This window comes from Lagenorhynchus albirostris, chromosome 17 (genome assembly GCF_949774975.1).
Source record: "Lagenorhynchus albirostris chromosome 17, mLagAlb1.1, whole genome shotgun sequence".
NCBI classification, from domain to species: domain Eukaryota; kingdom Metazoa; phylum Chordata; class Mammalia; order Artiodactyla; family Delphinidae; genus Lagenorhynchus; species Lagenorhynchus albirostris.
In genome coordinates this window covers 13,610,325-13,627,609 of record NC_083111.1, presented here as the reverse complement: position 1 = coordinate 13,627,609, position 17,285 = coordinate 13,610,325, and the positions used below count along the sequence as shown (strand labels likewise).

The window sequence follows — 17,285 nt, the reverse complement described above, 5'->3', positions numbered from 1 at the left end:
ATTTTCCAATTATCTTTTAAATATCAGTTGGATTCTAGTTTATATACTCTGGCTACATAACATTTATATTACAGGGCTTCCCTGGTGGCGCAGTGGTTGAGAGTCCACCTGCCGATGCAGGGGACATGGGTTTGTGCCCCAGTCCAGGAAGATCCCACATGCCGCGGAGCGGCTAGGCCCGTGAGCCATGGCCGCTGAGCCTACACGTCCGGAGCCTGTGCTCCGCAATGGGAGAGGCCACAGCAGTGAGAGGCCCGCGTACCGCAAAAAAAAAAAAAAAAAAAAAAAAAAATTATATAACTAATATTCTTAATTAGCATTAAGATGCTTGAAATTTTATTTACTTTACAAAGTAAATTGTGATTTCTAACCCATGAATCAAAAGAATTTTAGGCAAAACTTGAAGTGCATCAACACATTTATCTGTATTGTTGTTTGCTACTCATATAAAACTACAGACATCATATAGAAATCATGGTATTTCCTCATATTCCTGTGGAAAAATAGGAACCTTTGATGTGCACTGAGAAAAAAAATTGGAAGAATCATTTGGATTTTTATATTATATGTATATATAAATTGATATGTTTGATTATAATAAAAGATGTATTTGTGGATCAGAAAAAGAAGTAAAATTATAAATTTTGTATAATACATCAGGATTTAGTAAAGTTAAAAAGTACTGAATGAACGAAGGTATAGTAATTCTAAATTGCTCAACATTAAATTATTATTTCTAAATTCCTAGAAGTTTAATAATATGAAACAGAATTGTTTTATTCAGGCAAAAATAATATATATGAATCTTGAATGTATAGTTGTGTATTAAAACATTGTGGATGGATCTGATGGTGGCCAAATAAAACCATGTTACATAATTTTAGAGTATTTTTCCAATTCTCTATTTAAAGCTGGACCCTTCCTCCTCTTAGTGGTTGACAATCTCCATCAAGAAAAGATTAGTAGCTAAAAGCAGAAGTCTTCTAGGGTATTAGAACTGAAACAATGGAACCAACTATTCACTGACTATTGATTATTATCTTGCAACACAGAATAAGGCATAATTAGTGACACTGTAGTCTCTAAAACGAGTAACTTTACTGCAAATCTTTGGTGTAATCAATATAATCTAAAAGAAAAAGAAACCACATAGAATTTCCAAAACTAATTCAGTAGTTTTATTGTTTGCATAACTCTGTACAGGTTATTCCAAAGGTCTTAGTGCAGTTTTAAGCTGTAACAATTTAGGACTGCACTAAGAATTTTGGCGCACCCTATATTTTATCTGTGATCTATTTTCTTGAGTTGGTAGTACAGCAAATAAATAATTGTATAGTTTGTTGTAAGTAAAGATTTTCAATAAAAGAAGTTTCAATTTTAGAATCAAGAATTTAAGTAGGAACACTATACTGCTATAATTGGATTGGAAATATCAATGTGAATTCCTGTCTTATAGACATTTTTATTTAATAAAGTACATTTCTGTCCTAATCTTTTTCAGTAAAATGGCCAAAAAGCAATGCCACTCCCATAATGCACCCTAGTGAGCAGAATCTATTCTCTACTACAAATTTTCTGCTGAAAGGAAACAAGGATCCTTGGAGAAATGGCTGATTCCAAGTCTGATGCTAGAAGCCATAAGATAAACCTGAAGATATTACATCCGAAAGCAAGGAAGTTTTTACAGTTAACTTGGCTTTGAAAAGGGTGTCACAATAATTCAATGTGGAAGAAACAGTCTTTTCAACAAATGGTGCTGGGATAACGACATCCACATGCAAAAGAATGAAATTAGATTTCTACCTCATACCATATATAAAAATTAACTCAAAATGCATGATAAATCTAACTATAAGAGCTAAAATTATAAATCTCTTAGAAGAGGGACTTCCCTGGTGATCCAGTGGGTAAGACTCCATGCTCCCAAAATGCAGGGGGCCTGGGTTCGATCCCTGGTCAGGGAACTAGATCCTGCAAGCATGCTGCAACTAAAAGTTCACGCGCTGCAACTAAAAAAGATCCCGCATGGTGCAAAGAAGATCCCACGTGCAGCAACTAAGACCCAGCGTGGCCAAAATGAATAAATAAATTAATTAAATTCTTTTAAAAAGGTACTTTATGAATGCATAAAGTATCCATACATTATATAAATAAATAAATCTCTTAGAAGAAAACAGGTATAAATCTTCATAACCTTAAATTAGGCAATTGTTTCTTAGATATGACACTAAATGCATACATGACAATAGAAAAAATAGATAAGTTGGACTTGATCAAAATTGAAAACATTTGTGCTTCAAAGTATACCATTAAAAAAGTGAAAATACATCCCTCAGAATGGGAGAAATTATTTGCAAACTATGTATCTGATAAGGGTCTAGTATCCAGAATATATAAATAACTCCTACAACTAAATGATAAAAAGACAAATAATCCGATTAAAAATGAACAAGGAATTGAAATAAACATTTCTCCAAAGAAGATATACACATGGCCAATAAGCACATGAAAAGCCTCTCCACATCACATCATTAGGGAAATGAAAGTCAAAATCACAATGGAATAATACTTTACTCCCAGTAGGATCACTAATATTTAAAAAAACAAAACAAAACAAAATGAAAAGAAACAGTAACAAAGGTTGGTGAGGATGCTGAAAAATTGGAACTCTCATACATTACTGGTGGGATTGTGAAACAGTGCAACCACTTCAGAAATCAGTTTGGCAGTTCCTTTAAAGTAAATACAGAATTACCATATGCCACAATAATTCCACTCCTAGATATATACTCAAGAGAAATGAAAAAGTATGTTCACATTAAAACTTGTACTGAAATATTCATAGCAACACTGTTCATAATAGTCCAGAAGTGGAAACAACCCAATGTCCATCTGCTGATAAAAGAACAGGAATGAAGTGTGCTGGTCCACCTCCTTCAGCTGGTTCAGGCACCCTTTTCAGGGACACACTGGGTAAAGGAGGCAGGGTGAATCGACAAGAACAAATATTGATACTTTATTTGTTCCTAGATTTTCTAACACAGTTACTTCTTACTGTGTGTGCTGCCCTACTGTACCTGTTAGGATGTGGGGAAGCCAGTCCATGGGTACTACTTAACGTCCCATTGGAAAGTTAGGAATCTTCTCCCACCTGCAAACTGACAACATTGACTTTCTCCAGGCAATATGCTGTTCCCATTCCCTAATGCTAAGATGCGTATTCTCTGGGTGGCTTTCCCCAAAAGGACTCTTCTATAAAGCACAGATGATATGAAAGGCCCAAAAAGTCTATAAAGGAAAAAGAGGTTACCCTGATTGAAGACCACAGCAGGCTTGACAAACTAAATGGAGATGCCGAAAAAATAACCTCAGGTGTTCTGGTATGAACTTGAAAACCAGTGTACTAATACAGACTGTGGGGTTCACAGTTTTTGGCTGTCATTCAAGGCTGCTGCTGCTTAGCAAAGATGACTAGAAGATCATCTTTCCCTGCCTCTCCTGCTATCCATTTCCTTCAAGTGTCTCTTACATCATGGTCTTGGAAAGGGTTTATAGGATGGATGAATAGATAGATAAAATAAATATGTAGACTGGTACAGGCACAGAGAGAGGAATTATGAGGAAAATGATGAGAAAAAGTCTCTATAATCAAAACACTTCTATGTATTTAGTGCAAAATCAACCAATATTACCCGTAATATTCTACTCCCTAAACCGTTGAACATTTTTATAGACCTTGAACTTGATGCTCCTTTTGTTTTTCTCAGCACATAATGTGACTTCCCTGAATTTCAAATGCATATTTAACTTTTTTTGAAATGTATATAATTATTTTTATCTTGAAATACTTTTTTCCCAGAGTAGACTCTATGCTTCAAACTGAGCTAACCACTCCAGTTCGCTATGATCCCACGGGCAGAAATTACTACCCCCATGTTATAAATGAGAAATTGAGGTTTAGAGATGTTAAGTGATTTCCCAAAGTTGTTCAGTGGGCAAGCTGAGATTCTAACCCTAGTCTCTATTGCTTTAAAGCTGCAGCTCTTTGTCACATAACAAGAAAATGGCTTTTTAGATTATGTGTGTGTTTGTGTGCATATGCACCCAAGTGCTTGCATCCAAGGCCCTCCCTCCCCTACGAATCACAAAGCAACCACTACAAGAAGTGAAGATGGGGAGGATCTTGCATCAATTTATAAATAAAAGAAAAACTGTGACGTTAATGTGTTTAGAACTGAGATGAAGTGGTCCCCAGTTTCTGGCTGGTGTGTGTTGGTCTCATTTCTTCTCTCACACAGAATGAACAATGAAAACCATATATCAATCTCTCCAAGGGTATTGATTTTCCCAAAGCAAAAGCCCCTATAAAATAACAATCAATCACAGCTGCATAGCTGAGCCATTTTACCATCATTTATTTTTTCTATCACCATCTGACATTTTGGGTTGCACTTATTTTTTCCAAGTCTGTTTCCAGCTAGAATATAAGTTCCTAGTGGTCAGCGGTACTAATTTTTATTTCCAGAGTTTATCACAGCACTTGACACAGAGTGAGTCTTCCATAAATTCATTTCGGTTCAAATTAAACATTTTTGTCACTTAAAACATGGCAGTAGGTGGTGCACTGTATTCATCACTCAAATGGGACCTTTAATCCTCTAGGTGTAGAAGTCAATTTTATGGAAAACTTTTAACCTTAAACAAATGATAGCAGTACTTTTTGTCCTTATCCGTTTTCGTTTATGTCAGTTTTGCTCACCCTTTTTCCCAATGGGAACTTGCTGAAAATAAACCTTATAAAAATAGTTGAAAAAAAAAAAAGAAAAAATGCATAGGGAAGTGAAACAAAATATAATGTATGATTAATTACGTAGGTTTTCTCAAGTCACCTAGTAATCCTAAACGTATAGTTTGAAATTCGTTCACATTTACAAGCTCTGACATTCTTCTTTTCTTCAGCATCCTATCACCAATTCTACTGAGTTTAGTTTTATGTTTATTTGATAAAGCAGAAGCAGATGGTGTTTAGGAGAAATGATGAACAATTTTTGGTACAATGACATGAAGCAAATCGGTGAAAAATCAGCAGGCTGTCTGGAAACAAGTTTCTCCTAACAGTCTCCTGCTGTAGTTTCTGAGCCAGTATCACTGTATGTTCTCTATAATCCAATTTCTTTTAAAATGGCTTTCCGTTCCTTTTTTGTGCACTATTGATATTAGGCATGAATGAATGCAAACACTTGCACAATCAAAAACAAATAGCATCTTACCACCCGGAATGCCCTGGCAGGAGTCCACAAAAACAAGATTTAACTCCTCAGAATGGCAGTGTGTAGACAGAATTAATGGGTGGTCTTTCCAGAAAAATGGCTTATAAACTTCACTGAAATAGTAATTCGGTGCCTTGGTATCAGCATTTGTCTGCTTGTTATTGGTATCTTAACTGTTATCTTAAAAAGAAAATTCAGGATATTTAATAGAGAAATTCAATTTGAAACTCACAATTTTGCAAACCACTAGTTTTTAAAACCACAAAAGTTCTTCTGATAATTACTGATAATTTGCATTAGTGACCTACTGACATTTTACTTTTCAGTTGACATGACTTAGTGTGACCCCTAGGCAACAAATTAAACTTATCTTGTCCATGCTATTCAAGGATTTTTAGCCATAGGAATAGAAGCTTCTAAAAGTCAAGCCAAGACACTTGCTGAATATATTAAAAATCTACCTTGTAATGTAAAAAATCAACAATTAGAAGGACACTACTATATCCTACAGAGAAAATTCTTTGTTTACTTAAAATTGTTGTTTTGTAATGGCTTCTTTCCCTTATGATCTGAAGGGAGAATTGAGATATTCTGGGTTAGAATCTTCATACATCTTGGTGGTCAGACATCTATTAACTATGCGTATCTCCACTTGCCAAATGATGTCATCTCTTTGTTTAAATCACACAGATTGCAGCAATGTCCACATCTGATTAAGGTCGCTAAGAGGTATGGGAGTAATATTACCCTGGAATAATTTTCCAGCTTGAAAACAAGCTTTCTTCCATCTGCACTTTTCTAACCATGTGTGAAATATTTACGAAAAAAAAATTGTAATCTTTTTATTTCTTGTAACCATGCTAATCAATAAACTTTTTGACATTCTTGATATTTTAGTCACTTTGTTGCACATAAAACTTTACACAGCAATTTAATGTGGGCTGAATTCCTCTTTTTCTGATCTCTTGGAAAGCGGAAGTCCTTCCAATGGTCATGTATATCTTACATCCCTCAATCGTTCCCAGCAGAATGTATTAGTCTCATTACAGATCATTGTATTCCAGTCAGGTTCTGAATGAGAAGGGCTCTGTGGCCTTTGGCTGTACGCCCTCAGCTGGATAAGAGCAATAATGTTCTGGAAATATATGCAAACTCACTTCTGGATACTGTGACCCTGTAAGTAGCTCACGAGCGGTGCAGTATTTGAAAAAAAGAGATTGAGGAAAATGACAATTTAAAGAGTAGACTGCACCTCTTTTCACTAACTTGATCGTTGATGGGTTCTTTGCAGAAACTCTGAACATCACTTGAGTCTCAGTGACTCCTGGGTATCTTGGGGCTACGGTAGTATTTCAAGATCACAACACATCTATTAAACTTACTTATATTTTACCCCTCCAGTTCTATGGGAAAAATGATTCCTTGACCACGAAACTCTAAGAAACAAACCAACAAAAACACTGCCACCCTACACTGTCTTACTGTCCTCGACAACGGACAATAGTTTTCTCCCCGGGTCAGTCACAAGCCTAACACAGGAGAAAATTCCTGAATGTCAGGAAAATGAGGCTTTTTCTTTCAATACCTGAGTACTTTAATGTGGGCCTTTCTAAAAGATGGGAAAAAAACCTGAAGTATTTTAAACTGCTTAAGTATTTACATGGTAATTATCCCAATGAGCGGGGAGAAAGAGATGAGAAACCCCCAGTTCCTTGAGAGCCATGCACCGGAACACTTCGCTGGCTGCCTTTGCATACATTATCCTGCTCAGTACTCTCAGTCATCCTTAGAGGTTATCTCCAGGAAGAGGCGAACTCTATTTCACAGACAAGGGGTCAGATTTTCTTAATCTTTGCATAATTATCCCCAAGATGACATACTAGGTAATTTAGAGTATGAATGTTAGATCCCTTTGTCAGACTTGAAAGTAGGTGGTCTTTCTATTCTACCTTTGTTGTAAATTCTTGAAAGGTGTTGGTAAGTATCTGACACAACTTAACATTAATTATCCGGTTTATCCATTAGCACCATACTGTCTCCAATCTAGGGAGATCTGGACTTAAATCTTGGTCCAAGGCCCCAAATCCAATGTCTGGGCTCCCTCTATGAATCCCATATAATCTCTCATTATCTTCCAGGCTGGGTACCAGTGCCCACAAAGAGAGCAGTGGGAATGGGCACAGTTCTCTAAATGAAGCAATCATTTTCTCCATGTTGGTCTAGTCCGCAGTGCTAGGCTTCTGACCAGCTCACTCCATCTGACTTCTGAAGGATTACCTGGTCACTGTAAGACTACTGCCTGACTACCCCATAACCTGATACCCTACCCCTTAACCTGAAACCCTGAGAGACTACGATCTGCCCCTTCTACGCTCCAGATTCCTCTCCCAGTGGCCTGGCCATGTACCTCAACCTGCACCCTCCAGTACTGATTCCCTGCTTATCTTTGGAGTTCTAGGGTTTCTACAAATCAGAGGTTACAAAGAAAGACCTACAGACTTCAGATAGGTGGAGTAAATGAGGGAAGCGGGAAAGATAACCAGAGGTGAACTAAAGCACAACTGGGGTTAAGGGACTCGAGAGGGAAGCTGCAGCTGGAAAACCATTAGAGAATGTGGGCCCAGTGTTGTCACGTGTGTGCATTCTGAAGAGAAGACAGAAACCCCAACTTTCATGTAAATGAGTAATTAATCCAGTGGTATTTTTATTTATTTATTTTTAAACAACTTTATTGAAGAATAATTGCTGTACAATGTTGTGTTAGTTTCTGCTGTATAACAAAGTGAATCAGCTATACGTATACTTTTATCCCCATATCCCCTCCCTCTTGCGTCTCCCTCCCACCCTCCCTATCCCACCCCTCTAGGTGGTCACAAAGCACCGAGCTGATCTCCCTGTGCTATGTGACTGCTTCCCACTAGCTATCTATTTTACATTTGGTAGAGTATATATGTCCATACCATTCTCTCACTTCATCCCAGTTTACCCTTCCCCCTCCCCGTGTCCTTAAGTCCATTCTCTTTGTCTGCATCTTTACTCCTCTCCTGCCCCTAGGTTTTTCAGAACCATTTTTTTTGTTTTTTTTTAGATTCCATATATATGAGTTAACAAACGGTATTTGTTTTGCTGACTTCTTCAATCTGTATGACAGTCTCTAGGTCCATCCACCTCACTATAAATAACTCAATTTCGTTTCTTTTTATGGCTGAGTAATATTCCATTGTGTATATGTGCCACATCTTCTTTATCCATTCATCTGTCGATGGACACTTAGGTTGCTTCCATGTCCTGGCTATTGTAAATAGAGCTGCAATGAACATTGTGGTACATAACTTTGAATTATGGTTTTTTCAGGGTATATGCCCAGTAGTGGGATTGCTGGAGCATATGGTAGTTCTATTGTTTCTTGGTTATTTAGTACTGTATTGCTTAACCTCCGTGTGTTTGTATTTTTTACAGTTGTTTTCCTGTAATTGATATCTAGTCTCATAGCGTTGTGGTCAGAAAAGATACTTGATACGATTTCAGTTTTCTTAAGTTTACCAAGGCTTGATTTGTGACCCAAGATATGATCTATCCTGGAGAATGTTCCATGAGTACTTGAGAAGAAAATGTATTCTGTTGTTTTTGGATGGAGTGTCCTATAAATATCAATTAAGTCCATCTTCTTTAATGTATCATTTAAAGCTTCCATTTCCTTATTTTTATTTTGGATGATCTGTCCATTGGTGAAAGTGGGGTGTTAAAGTCCCCTACTATGAATGTGTTACTATCGATTTCCCCTTTTATGGCTGTTAGTATTTGCCTTATGAATTGAGGTGCTCCTATGTTGGGTGCATAAATATTTACAATTGTTACATCTTCTTCTTGGACTGATTCCTTGATCATTATGTAGTGTCCTTCTTTGTCTCTTGTAATAGCCTTTATTTTAAAGTCTATTTTGTCTGATATGAGAATTGCTACGCCAGCTTTCTTTTGATTTCCATTTGCATGGAATATCTTTTTCCAATCCCCTCACTTTCAGTCTGTATGTGTCCCTAGGTCTGAAGTGGGTCTCTTGTAGACAGTATATATTCAGGCCTTGCTTTTGTATCCATTCAACCAGTCCGTGTCTTTTGGTTGGAGCATTTAATCTATTTACATTTAAGGTAATTATTGATATGTATGTTCCTATTACCATTTTCTTAATTGTTTTGGGTTTGTTATTTTACGTCTTTTCATTCTCTTGTGTTTCCTGTCTAGAGAAGTTCTTTTAGCATTTGTTATAAAGCTGGTTTGGTGATGCTGAATTCTCTCAGCTTTTGCTTGCCTGTTAAGGTTTTAATTTCTCTGTCGAGTCTGAATGAGACCCTTGCTGGGTAGAGTAATCTTGGTTGTAGGTTTTTCCCTTGCATGACCTTAAATATGTCCTGCCACTCCCTTCTTGTTTGCAGAGCTTCTGCTGAAAGATCAGCGTTTAACCTTATGGGGATTCCCTTGTATGTTATTTGTTGCTTTTCCCTTGCTGGTTTTAATATTTTTTCTTTCTATTTAAATTTTATAGTTTGATTAATATGTGTCTTGGCACGTTTCTCCTTGGATTTATCCTGTATGGGACTCTGTGCTTCCTGGACTTGATTGACTATTTCCTTTCCCATATTAGGGAAGTTTTCAACTATAATCTCTTCAAATATTTTCTCAGTCCCTTTCTTTTTCTCTTCTTCTTCTGGGACCCCTATAATTCAAATGTTGGTGCATTTAATGTTGTCCCAGAGGTCTCTGAGACTGTCCTCAATTCTTTTCGTTCTTTTTTCTTTATTCTGCTCTGTGGTAGTTATTTCCACTATTTTATCTTCCAGGTCACTTATCCGTTCTTCTGCCTCAGTTATTCTGCTATTGATTCCTTCTTGAGAATTTTTAATTTCATTTATTGTGTTGTTCATCATTGTTTGTTTCCTCTTTAGTTCTTCTAGGTCCTTGTTAAACATTTCTTGTATTTTCTCCATTCTATTTCCAAGATTTTGGATCATCTTTACTATCATTACTTTGAATTCTTTTTCAGGTAGACTGCCTATTTCCTCTTCATTTGTTTGGTCTGGTGGGTTTTTACCTTGCTCCTTCATCTGCTGTGTATCTTCTCATTTTGCTTAACTGTGTTTGGGGTCTCCTTTTTGCAGGCTGCAGGTTCATAGTCCCCGTTGTTTTTGGTGTCTGCCCCCATTGGGTAAGGTTGTTTCAGTGGGTTGTGTAGGCTTCCTGGTGGAAGGGACCGGTACCTCTGTTCTGGTGGAGGAGTTTGGATATTGTCTTTCTGGTGGGTAGGATCGTGTCTGGTAGTGTGTTTTGGGGTGTCTGTGAACTTAATATGATTTTAGGCAGCCTTTCTGCTAATGGGTGTGGTTGTGTTCCTGTCTTGCTAGTTGTTTGGCATAGGGTATCCAGCACTGTAGCTAGCTGATGGTTGAGTGGAGCTGGGTCTTAGTGTTGAGATGGAGATCTCTGGGAGAGCTCTCACCGATTGATGTTACATTGCTCGGGAGGTCTCTGGTGGAGCAATGTCCTGAACTCGGCTCTCCCACCTCAGAGGCTCAGGCCTGATACCCGGCCAAAGCACAAAGACCATGTCAGCCACATGGCTCACAAGAAAAGGGAGGAATAAAAAAGAAATAAAAAAATAAAATAAAATTTATTAAAATAAAAATAATTAAAATAAAAAAGTAATAAAAAAAAGAAGAGAGCCACCAAACCAATAAACAAATCACCCAATGAATACAAGCCCTAAGAACTATACTAAAAAAAAAAAAAAACAAAAAAACGGACAGACAGAACCCTAGCAGAAATGGTAAAATCAAACCTATACAGACAAAATCACACAAAGAAGCATACACATACACACTCACAAAAAGAGAAAAAGGAAAAAAGAAAAAAATATATATATATATATAAAGGAAGACAGCAACCAAATCAATAAACAAATCTGCCAATGATAATTAGCTCTAAATACTAAACTAAGATAAACATAAAACCAGAAACAAATTCGATGCAGAAAGCAAACCCGAAGTCCACAGTTGCTCCCAAAGTCCACCACCTGAATTTTGGTATGATTCGTTGTCTATTCAGGTATTCCACAGATGCAGGTACATCAAGTTGACCGTGGATGTTTAATCTGCTGCTCCTGAGGCTGCTGGGAGAGATTTCCCTTTCTCTTTATTCGCACAGCTCCCGGGGTTCAGCGTTGGATTTGGCCCCGCCTCTGAGTGTAGGTCACCTTCTGGTGTTTGTTCTTGGCCCAGACAAGATGGGGTTAAAGGAGCAGCTGATTAGGGGGGAAGGAGGGGCACGGAGTGCGGGGCGGGCCTGCGGCGGCAGAGGCCGGCGTGACGTTGCAGCAGCCTGAGGCGCGCCGTGTGTTCTCCCGGGGAAGTTTTCCCTGGCTCACGGGACCCTGGCAGTGGCGGGCTGCACAGGCTCCCCGGAAAGGGGGTGTGGAGAGTGACCTGTGCTCGCACACAGGCTTCTTGGTGGCGGCAGCAGCAGCCTTAGCGTCTCATGCCCGGCTCTGGGGTCCGCGCTTTTAGTCGCGACTCACGCCCGTCTCTGGAGCTCCTTTAAGCAGCGTTCTTAATCCCCTCTCCTCACGCACCAGGAAACAAAGAGGGAAGGAAAAGTCTCTTGCCTTTCGGCAGCTCCAGACCTTTTTCCCGGACTCCCTCCCGGCCAGCCGTGGCGCACTAAGCCCCTGCAGGCTGTGTTCTCGCCGCCAACCCCAGTCGTCTCCCGGCGCTCCGACCAAAGCCCGAGCCTCAGCTCCCAGCCCCGCCCGCCCCGGCGGGTGAGCAGACAAGCCTCTCAGGCTGGTGAGTGCCGGTCGGCACCGATCCTCTGTGCGGGAATCTCTCCGCTTTGCCCTCCGCACCCTTGTTGCTGTGCTCTCCTCCAGGGCTCTGAAGCTTTCCCCCTCCGACACCCGCAGTCTCCACCCGCGAAGGGGCTTCTAGTGTGTGGAAACCTTTTCTCCTTCACAGCTCCCTCCCACTGGTGCAGGTCCCGTCCCTATTCTTTTGTCTCTGTTTTTTCTTTTGTCTTTTGCCCTACCCAGGTATGTGGGGAGTTTCTTGCCTTTTGGGAAGTCTGAGGTCTTCTGCCTGCGTTCAGTAGGTGTTCTGTAGGAGTTGTTCCACATGTAGATGTATTTCTGATGTATTTGTGGGGAGGAAGGTGATCTCCACGTCTTAGTCCTCCGCCATCTTGAAGGTTCCCTCCAGTGGTATTTTTAAAATATTATGTGGATACAAAACTGGACACTACCCACAGTCCTCCAGTTTCTGACTTCTGCCTCAGATAACAGCTCAGCCCTGGCTTAAAAAGTCTAATTCTCACAGTCCTAAAAGCCTTACTTGTAACTAGAAGAGGTGAGCCAGCAACACAAATTGATGTTTGACAACTAACTGCAGAAAACTCTGATAACTACATCAGTGCATCACAGAGGCAGTCCACTCTAAATAGTACTGGGAGACAGTTCTCCATGAATCTCTCACGTGTCTGCATATCTTATGAGCAGAGACACTGACAGCCTTTCTTTCCAACCATCTGTTTGGGGATGTTTGTATAGCAAACAGCCTTGGAAGACAGCTATGGGGTCTCTCTCTAGAGCAGTGCTAACTTCATATAAAATATTCAGGTTTCCTAAACTCAGTGTTCCTCTCATATACTGTAACCTGCTGTCCTCTGTGTGTCATCCCATGAGATTTGTGGCTCAGGGAACCAATGAAAGTGCTAATACTCTGACAGTTGTTACTGTCATGAGTAGTAAGTCCTTGGTCTCTGACCCAGAAGTTTCATGTCTTTTGCCAGCATCATAAAACAGTATTAGGTTGCAAATAGAGTAAATTTTCAGGTTCCTCATAGTTTTTGACAACTGATCTTAGTTTTTCTTCCACTCTAAACTCTGGCTACAGCAGCTGCTCTAAACTCAACAGCCTAGTGTCTTCCACCATACTTCTCCCATTGATTTCCCTGAATCAATCTTGCTTTTGAAAGTACAGTATTGCTTTATTCTCCATCAGGGCAATCATGAACTCAAAGCATTTCAGACACCTAAATCTCTTTGTAGCTCATCATTTCTACATTTCTATTTTAGGCTTCCTTCTTCAACTTCACACAATAGCTTGGTGTTTAGCACAAAAATAAAACGACTAAGCAGGCAGACTGTCAAGCTATATTGCTTGGGTTTGAAACTATGTTTGCCACTCACTAGCTGTGTACTTTGGTAACATAGAAAGAATACAATAAATGTAACTGATTATTATTCAGTTGAATATTCAAAACTTTCAGTAGGAGTTTACCTTAAATGCAGGTGGCCTGTAATTTATAATCTAACTTATCACTGGGAAACTAAATGTAAATAATTTAGGGCTATGAATGGGTTTGGCCCTTTGCCAATTCAAGTCCTCAATACTTCATTAAAACATACCGTTTGCATAGGATTTCCTTTCAAAAAGAAAACACCTCATATCCCAGTCTTCTACCAATAATAAGAAGGACCAAGGACCAAGCACCAACCCCTCTCCAGTCAAACTGTAAATGTACAAATATACTACAAAGTTCCTTTAAACTGCCAAACAACTCTTCCAGAGATGACCTTGCACACTCACGATGCCTAAATATCATCACATAAATGTTAGCCGGTTTGGTCACAGCCCTCATCGAAAAATCAATCCACGCAAATATTACTTGTCTGAAGCAACGTTTCCATTGGTGTTTTCACTGTGCTATGCCATTTCTCTTAATGGTCTCAAACAATATCCCCTGATTTTCTATTTATTTTTATTTCTATTTCTTTTTATTCTTCTAAGCCTATGACAATTAAAATTAAAATTCCAAAGGGGTAAAGGCAAGGAAAAGCTACAAAAATCTGATTTGATTTTCCTACACTTCCCCCCCCACCCAGTTCCAAGCCACTAATCCCCTCTCAAACTGTACAATAGAACAGCAGAGACATAAAGAAAAGGAGATAAAACTGGCCAGCCAGTGCATTGTTCTTGCTAATCTGCGCCATTTACATAAGGGTTAGAAGGCTTGTTTTATCGTTTAAACAGGCTTAAAAGCCTCTTTGCAAATGAGATTTTGTTCGTACAAAAGAATGAATTCTAGCTATTTGGTGAGTTTCTGCTAGACCAGCACTGGGAGCTGACTTGGCAGTAACTTAAGCTACTTCTTTGGCCACATACAGTGTATGCAAGGATTGCTTTCAGCTGCCAAAACTGAAAGGCATCAAGCTGATTAAATTCTTTCCAGGACGAGAATAGGATGTGGGGCATGTTAAGAGGCCAATAATATCAGATCTAAAATTGTACCTGGGCAAACTGGCCTTTATGCAGGTGCTTTAGAGTGGCTTTGAACTTTCAGAGCCCCTTGAATCTTCTTTTGAAAAGGAACAGAAGGGCAGACAGCAAATGAAATTCAGAGACAGAAAGTCTTAAAATAGTCTCCGGCTGTGAAGTAAAGACAATCTAAACTCTTTGATTCATTGTCGGTCTGAGTGGCATTGGGCACAGGGATAAACTGTACAACTAACTCCCTTGTCAATGTCAGCACAGAAGAGTACACGCATTGCATCAAAAGCTTAGATTTAAAAAATTCAACATCATGTTTATACAAAGATATACCTATTATTTGCTTTACCTGGCACACCTTGAACAGATGTTCAGTGTGACTTTGGCCTGAGGTTCAGCAGAGTGAGTAGCTCGACCTTGGTTAAATTTGTTCCCAGAAGGTACCAGGGTAGTTACTCCCTCCATTCTTAAATCATCAAGATCCTCTGTAACAACATAAACAATTGCAGAGAAAAAAATTAACTCTAATAGAATGAAGAAGAAAAGTCCAGGTTTTCAGATATCTGCCAGTAGTTGGTTAGCAAAACATTACATTTCCACTTTGCAAAAATCTTCCTTCATGCATCAATTCGTTTTCCAATTATTTCTAGATGTAGTTGGAGAAAATTATATGAGAAGATTTACAGGAGCAAAATGGTGAGAGATGAATCTGTCTGCACGATGGGCAGACCATACATGACTGTGGGACGTGGATCCACAACTTCTGCTGTGACCACCCACAGAAGTCAACCATAATCTCTACAGCAATTGGCCCCAAATGGTCAGGAGTTAGTCAGTGACTGCCCCCTTCCAACTAAGAACAATCCAGAGGAAGACAAATTATGCTCCCAAACCAATTACACAAGGTCATTCATTTCTAATGTGCCTGCCTTGAGCCTCCCCATCCAACACCCTCCAATCAGAATATACCTGAAGCCTTCTCTTTTTCCATTCTAAACCATTCCTTTTTGTCTGCACCTTGGGAGGACAGTAGTATACCGGGAGAGTCACACCCCAGGTGTTCACTGAAGCCTCCTATTTCTTCCAGGCCCTCAATCAACACTTAAAACGTCTATTTCTCTTGTAATTTAGTCCTGATACAATTTGTACATGATCTCCTGCTTTATTCAGAGGATAGGGAGTCTTGTAAAAAGGATTCTATTTACTTGCTCTCAGCCTTAGCGAAAGAGGGACATAAAGTTTCAAAAGATCAATTATAATTTTGCCAAGACATAATCCACGATTGAGGTTACTACCTATATAAGAAGGGAAATCGCTCTTTCCTGATAAGGCTGTAGACTATCCAAACATCTTAGGCCTCTCACAAAACAATCGAGAGGATTTCTAACTGTTAAAAATAGGACAGCAGGCCCATAACGAAGTTGCTTATGCTAAGCCCACGTTACCAAACGGATACTTAATTTAATCACAGTTTAAGCTTTCTCAGCAACGGAATCCTAAACAATCAGGCATCACCTGGTCAGCACTAGTGAGTTAACTTGCCTGATAGACCCCTGCTGTCCCCTAAAGGAAAGTGACCTTGCCACGACCAACCTGTTGTTTGCTAGTATAGCATCCTGCATCCACTGCCTTCTGTCTATAAAAGTCTTCAGTTTTGTACAGCTCCTTGGAGCTCCTTTCTTCCTGCTAGATTGGAGGCTGCCTGATTCATGAATCATCTACTCAGCTGAATTTTGTTTCTAACAACCGAATATGGCAAACAAGTGCCAAATTTTCCTGAGATTGTGACTAGTCTAAGTCATAAACAGACCTTCTGTTATCTGAAGATTAGTCAACACACTACCTCCACAGGCAACCCCAAATGAAATCCTTTCATCTACTTGCATATGAGCAATCTGGGTGTGTCCTTAGAGGTTCAACTTAAACTTTATGAGAGTCAAAAAAAACTCATCACCTTGACCTGGTTGTAAACGTATAGTCCCCTTGTTGTGGGGTAACCCCTTCAAAACGTGCTGCTTCTGCTTAACTAGTTATAAGCGCCCCTCTCTTCTCATGGTTCCTCATGTCATGCGGCACAGACAGTACTACTGCCTGAGAACACACAACACTTTTCAGTTAGCTAATTAGCCTCCCATGAGATTCTGTTAGACTCTCCCCATCACACTACTATTCACCACTGAGACACCTTGACTTGCCCACCCTCCTCCCTGCACCAGGGGAAGGGAACCTTAACATTTTCTTAGCTCAGTTAGGAACTTGCTATACCTCATTCAGTGTTTTTAAGGACTCCCATTGAAAACTCTGACCTAATGTTATTTGTTGACAGATCATACCTCAAAACTTGAAACTGGAGCAGAACACGCTAACACCAATTTAAGCTTGCCTGTAGAATGCAGTCCTCTACCCGAGGGAAAAATCAGCCCAAAGGGCAGAGCCACTGCACTTCCTTGAGCTTGTCTACTATAGCCAAAGACCACAGAGTAAATACATATCAGGCATGTTTTTTTAGAAAAACCATGACTTTGGGATGCTTTGGAAAGAAAGGGTCATCTCTGCTGGAACCCCCATCAAAAATGGACAAGATGTTTAACACACTTTTAGATGCCCTCTTACTTCATAAAGAGGTAGCTGCTGTGAAAAAGAAATAACATGGAGGCTAAAAGAAATACTCCAGCAGATCATTTTGCCAAACAAGCAGCCT

At 39.4% G+C, this 17,285-nt stretch overlaps 1 protein-coding gene across 1 annotated transcript in view; it reads right to left on the bottom strand.

Moving 5' to 3' along the window:
* C17H8orf34 (chromosome 17 C8orf34 homolog) overlaps positions 1-17,285 on the bottom strand; it is a 331,115-nt gene that overhangs the window by 130,720 nt on the left and 183,110 nt on the right. The window contains 1 exon segment of the mRNA XM_060128306.1: positions 14,934-15,069. Within this exon segment, the coding sequence (XP_059984289.1) occupies positions 14,934-15,069 (136 nt within the window).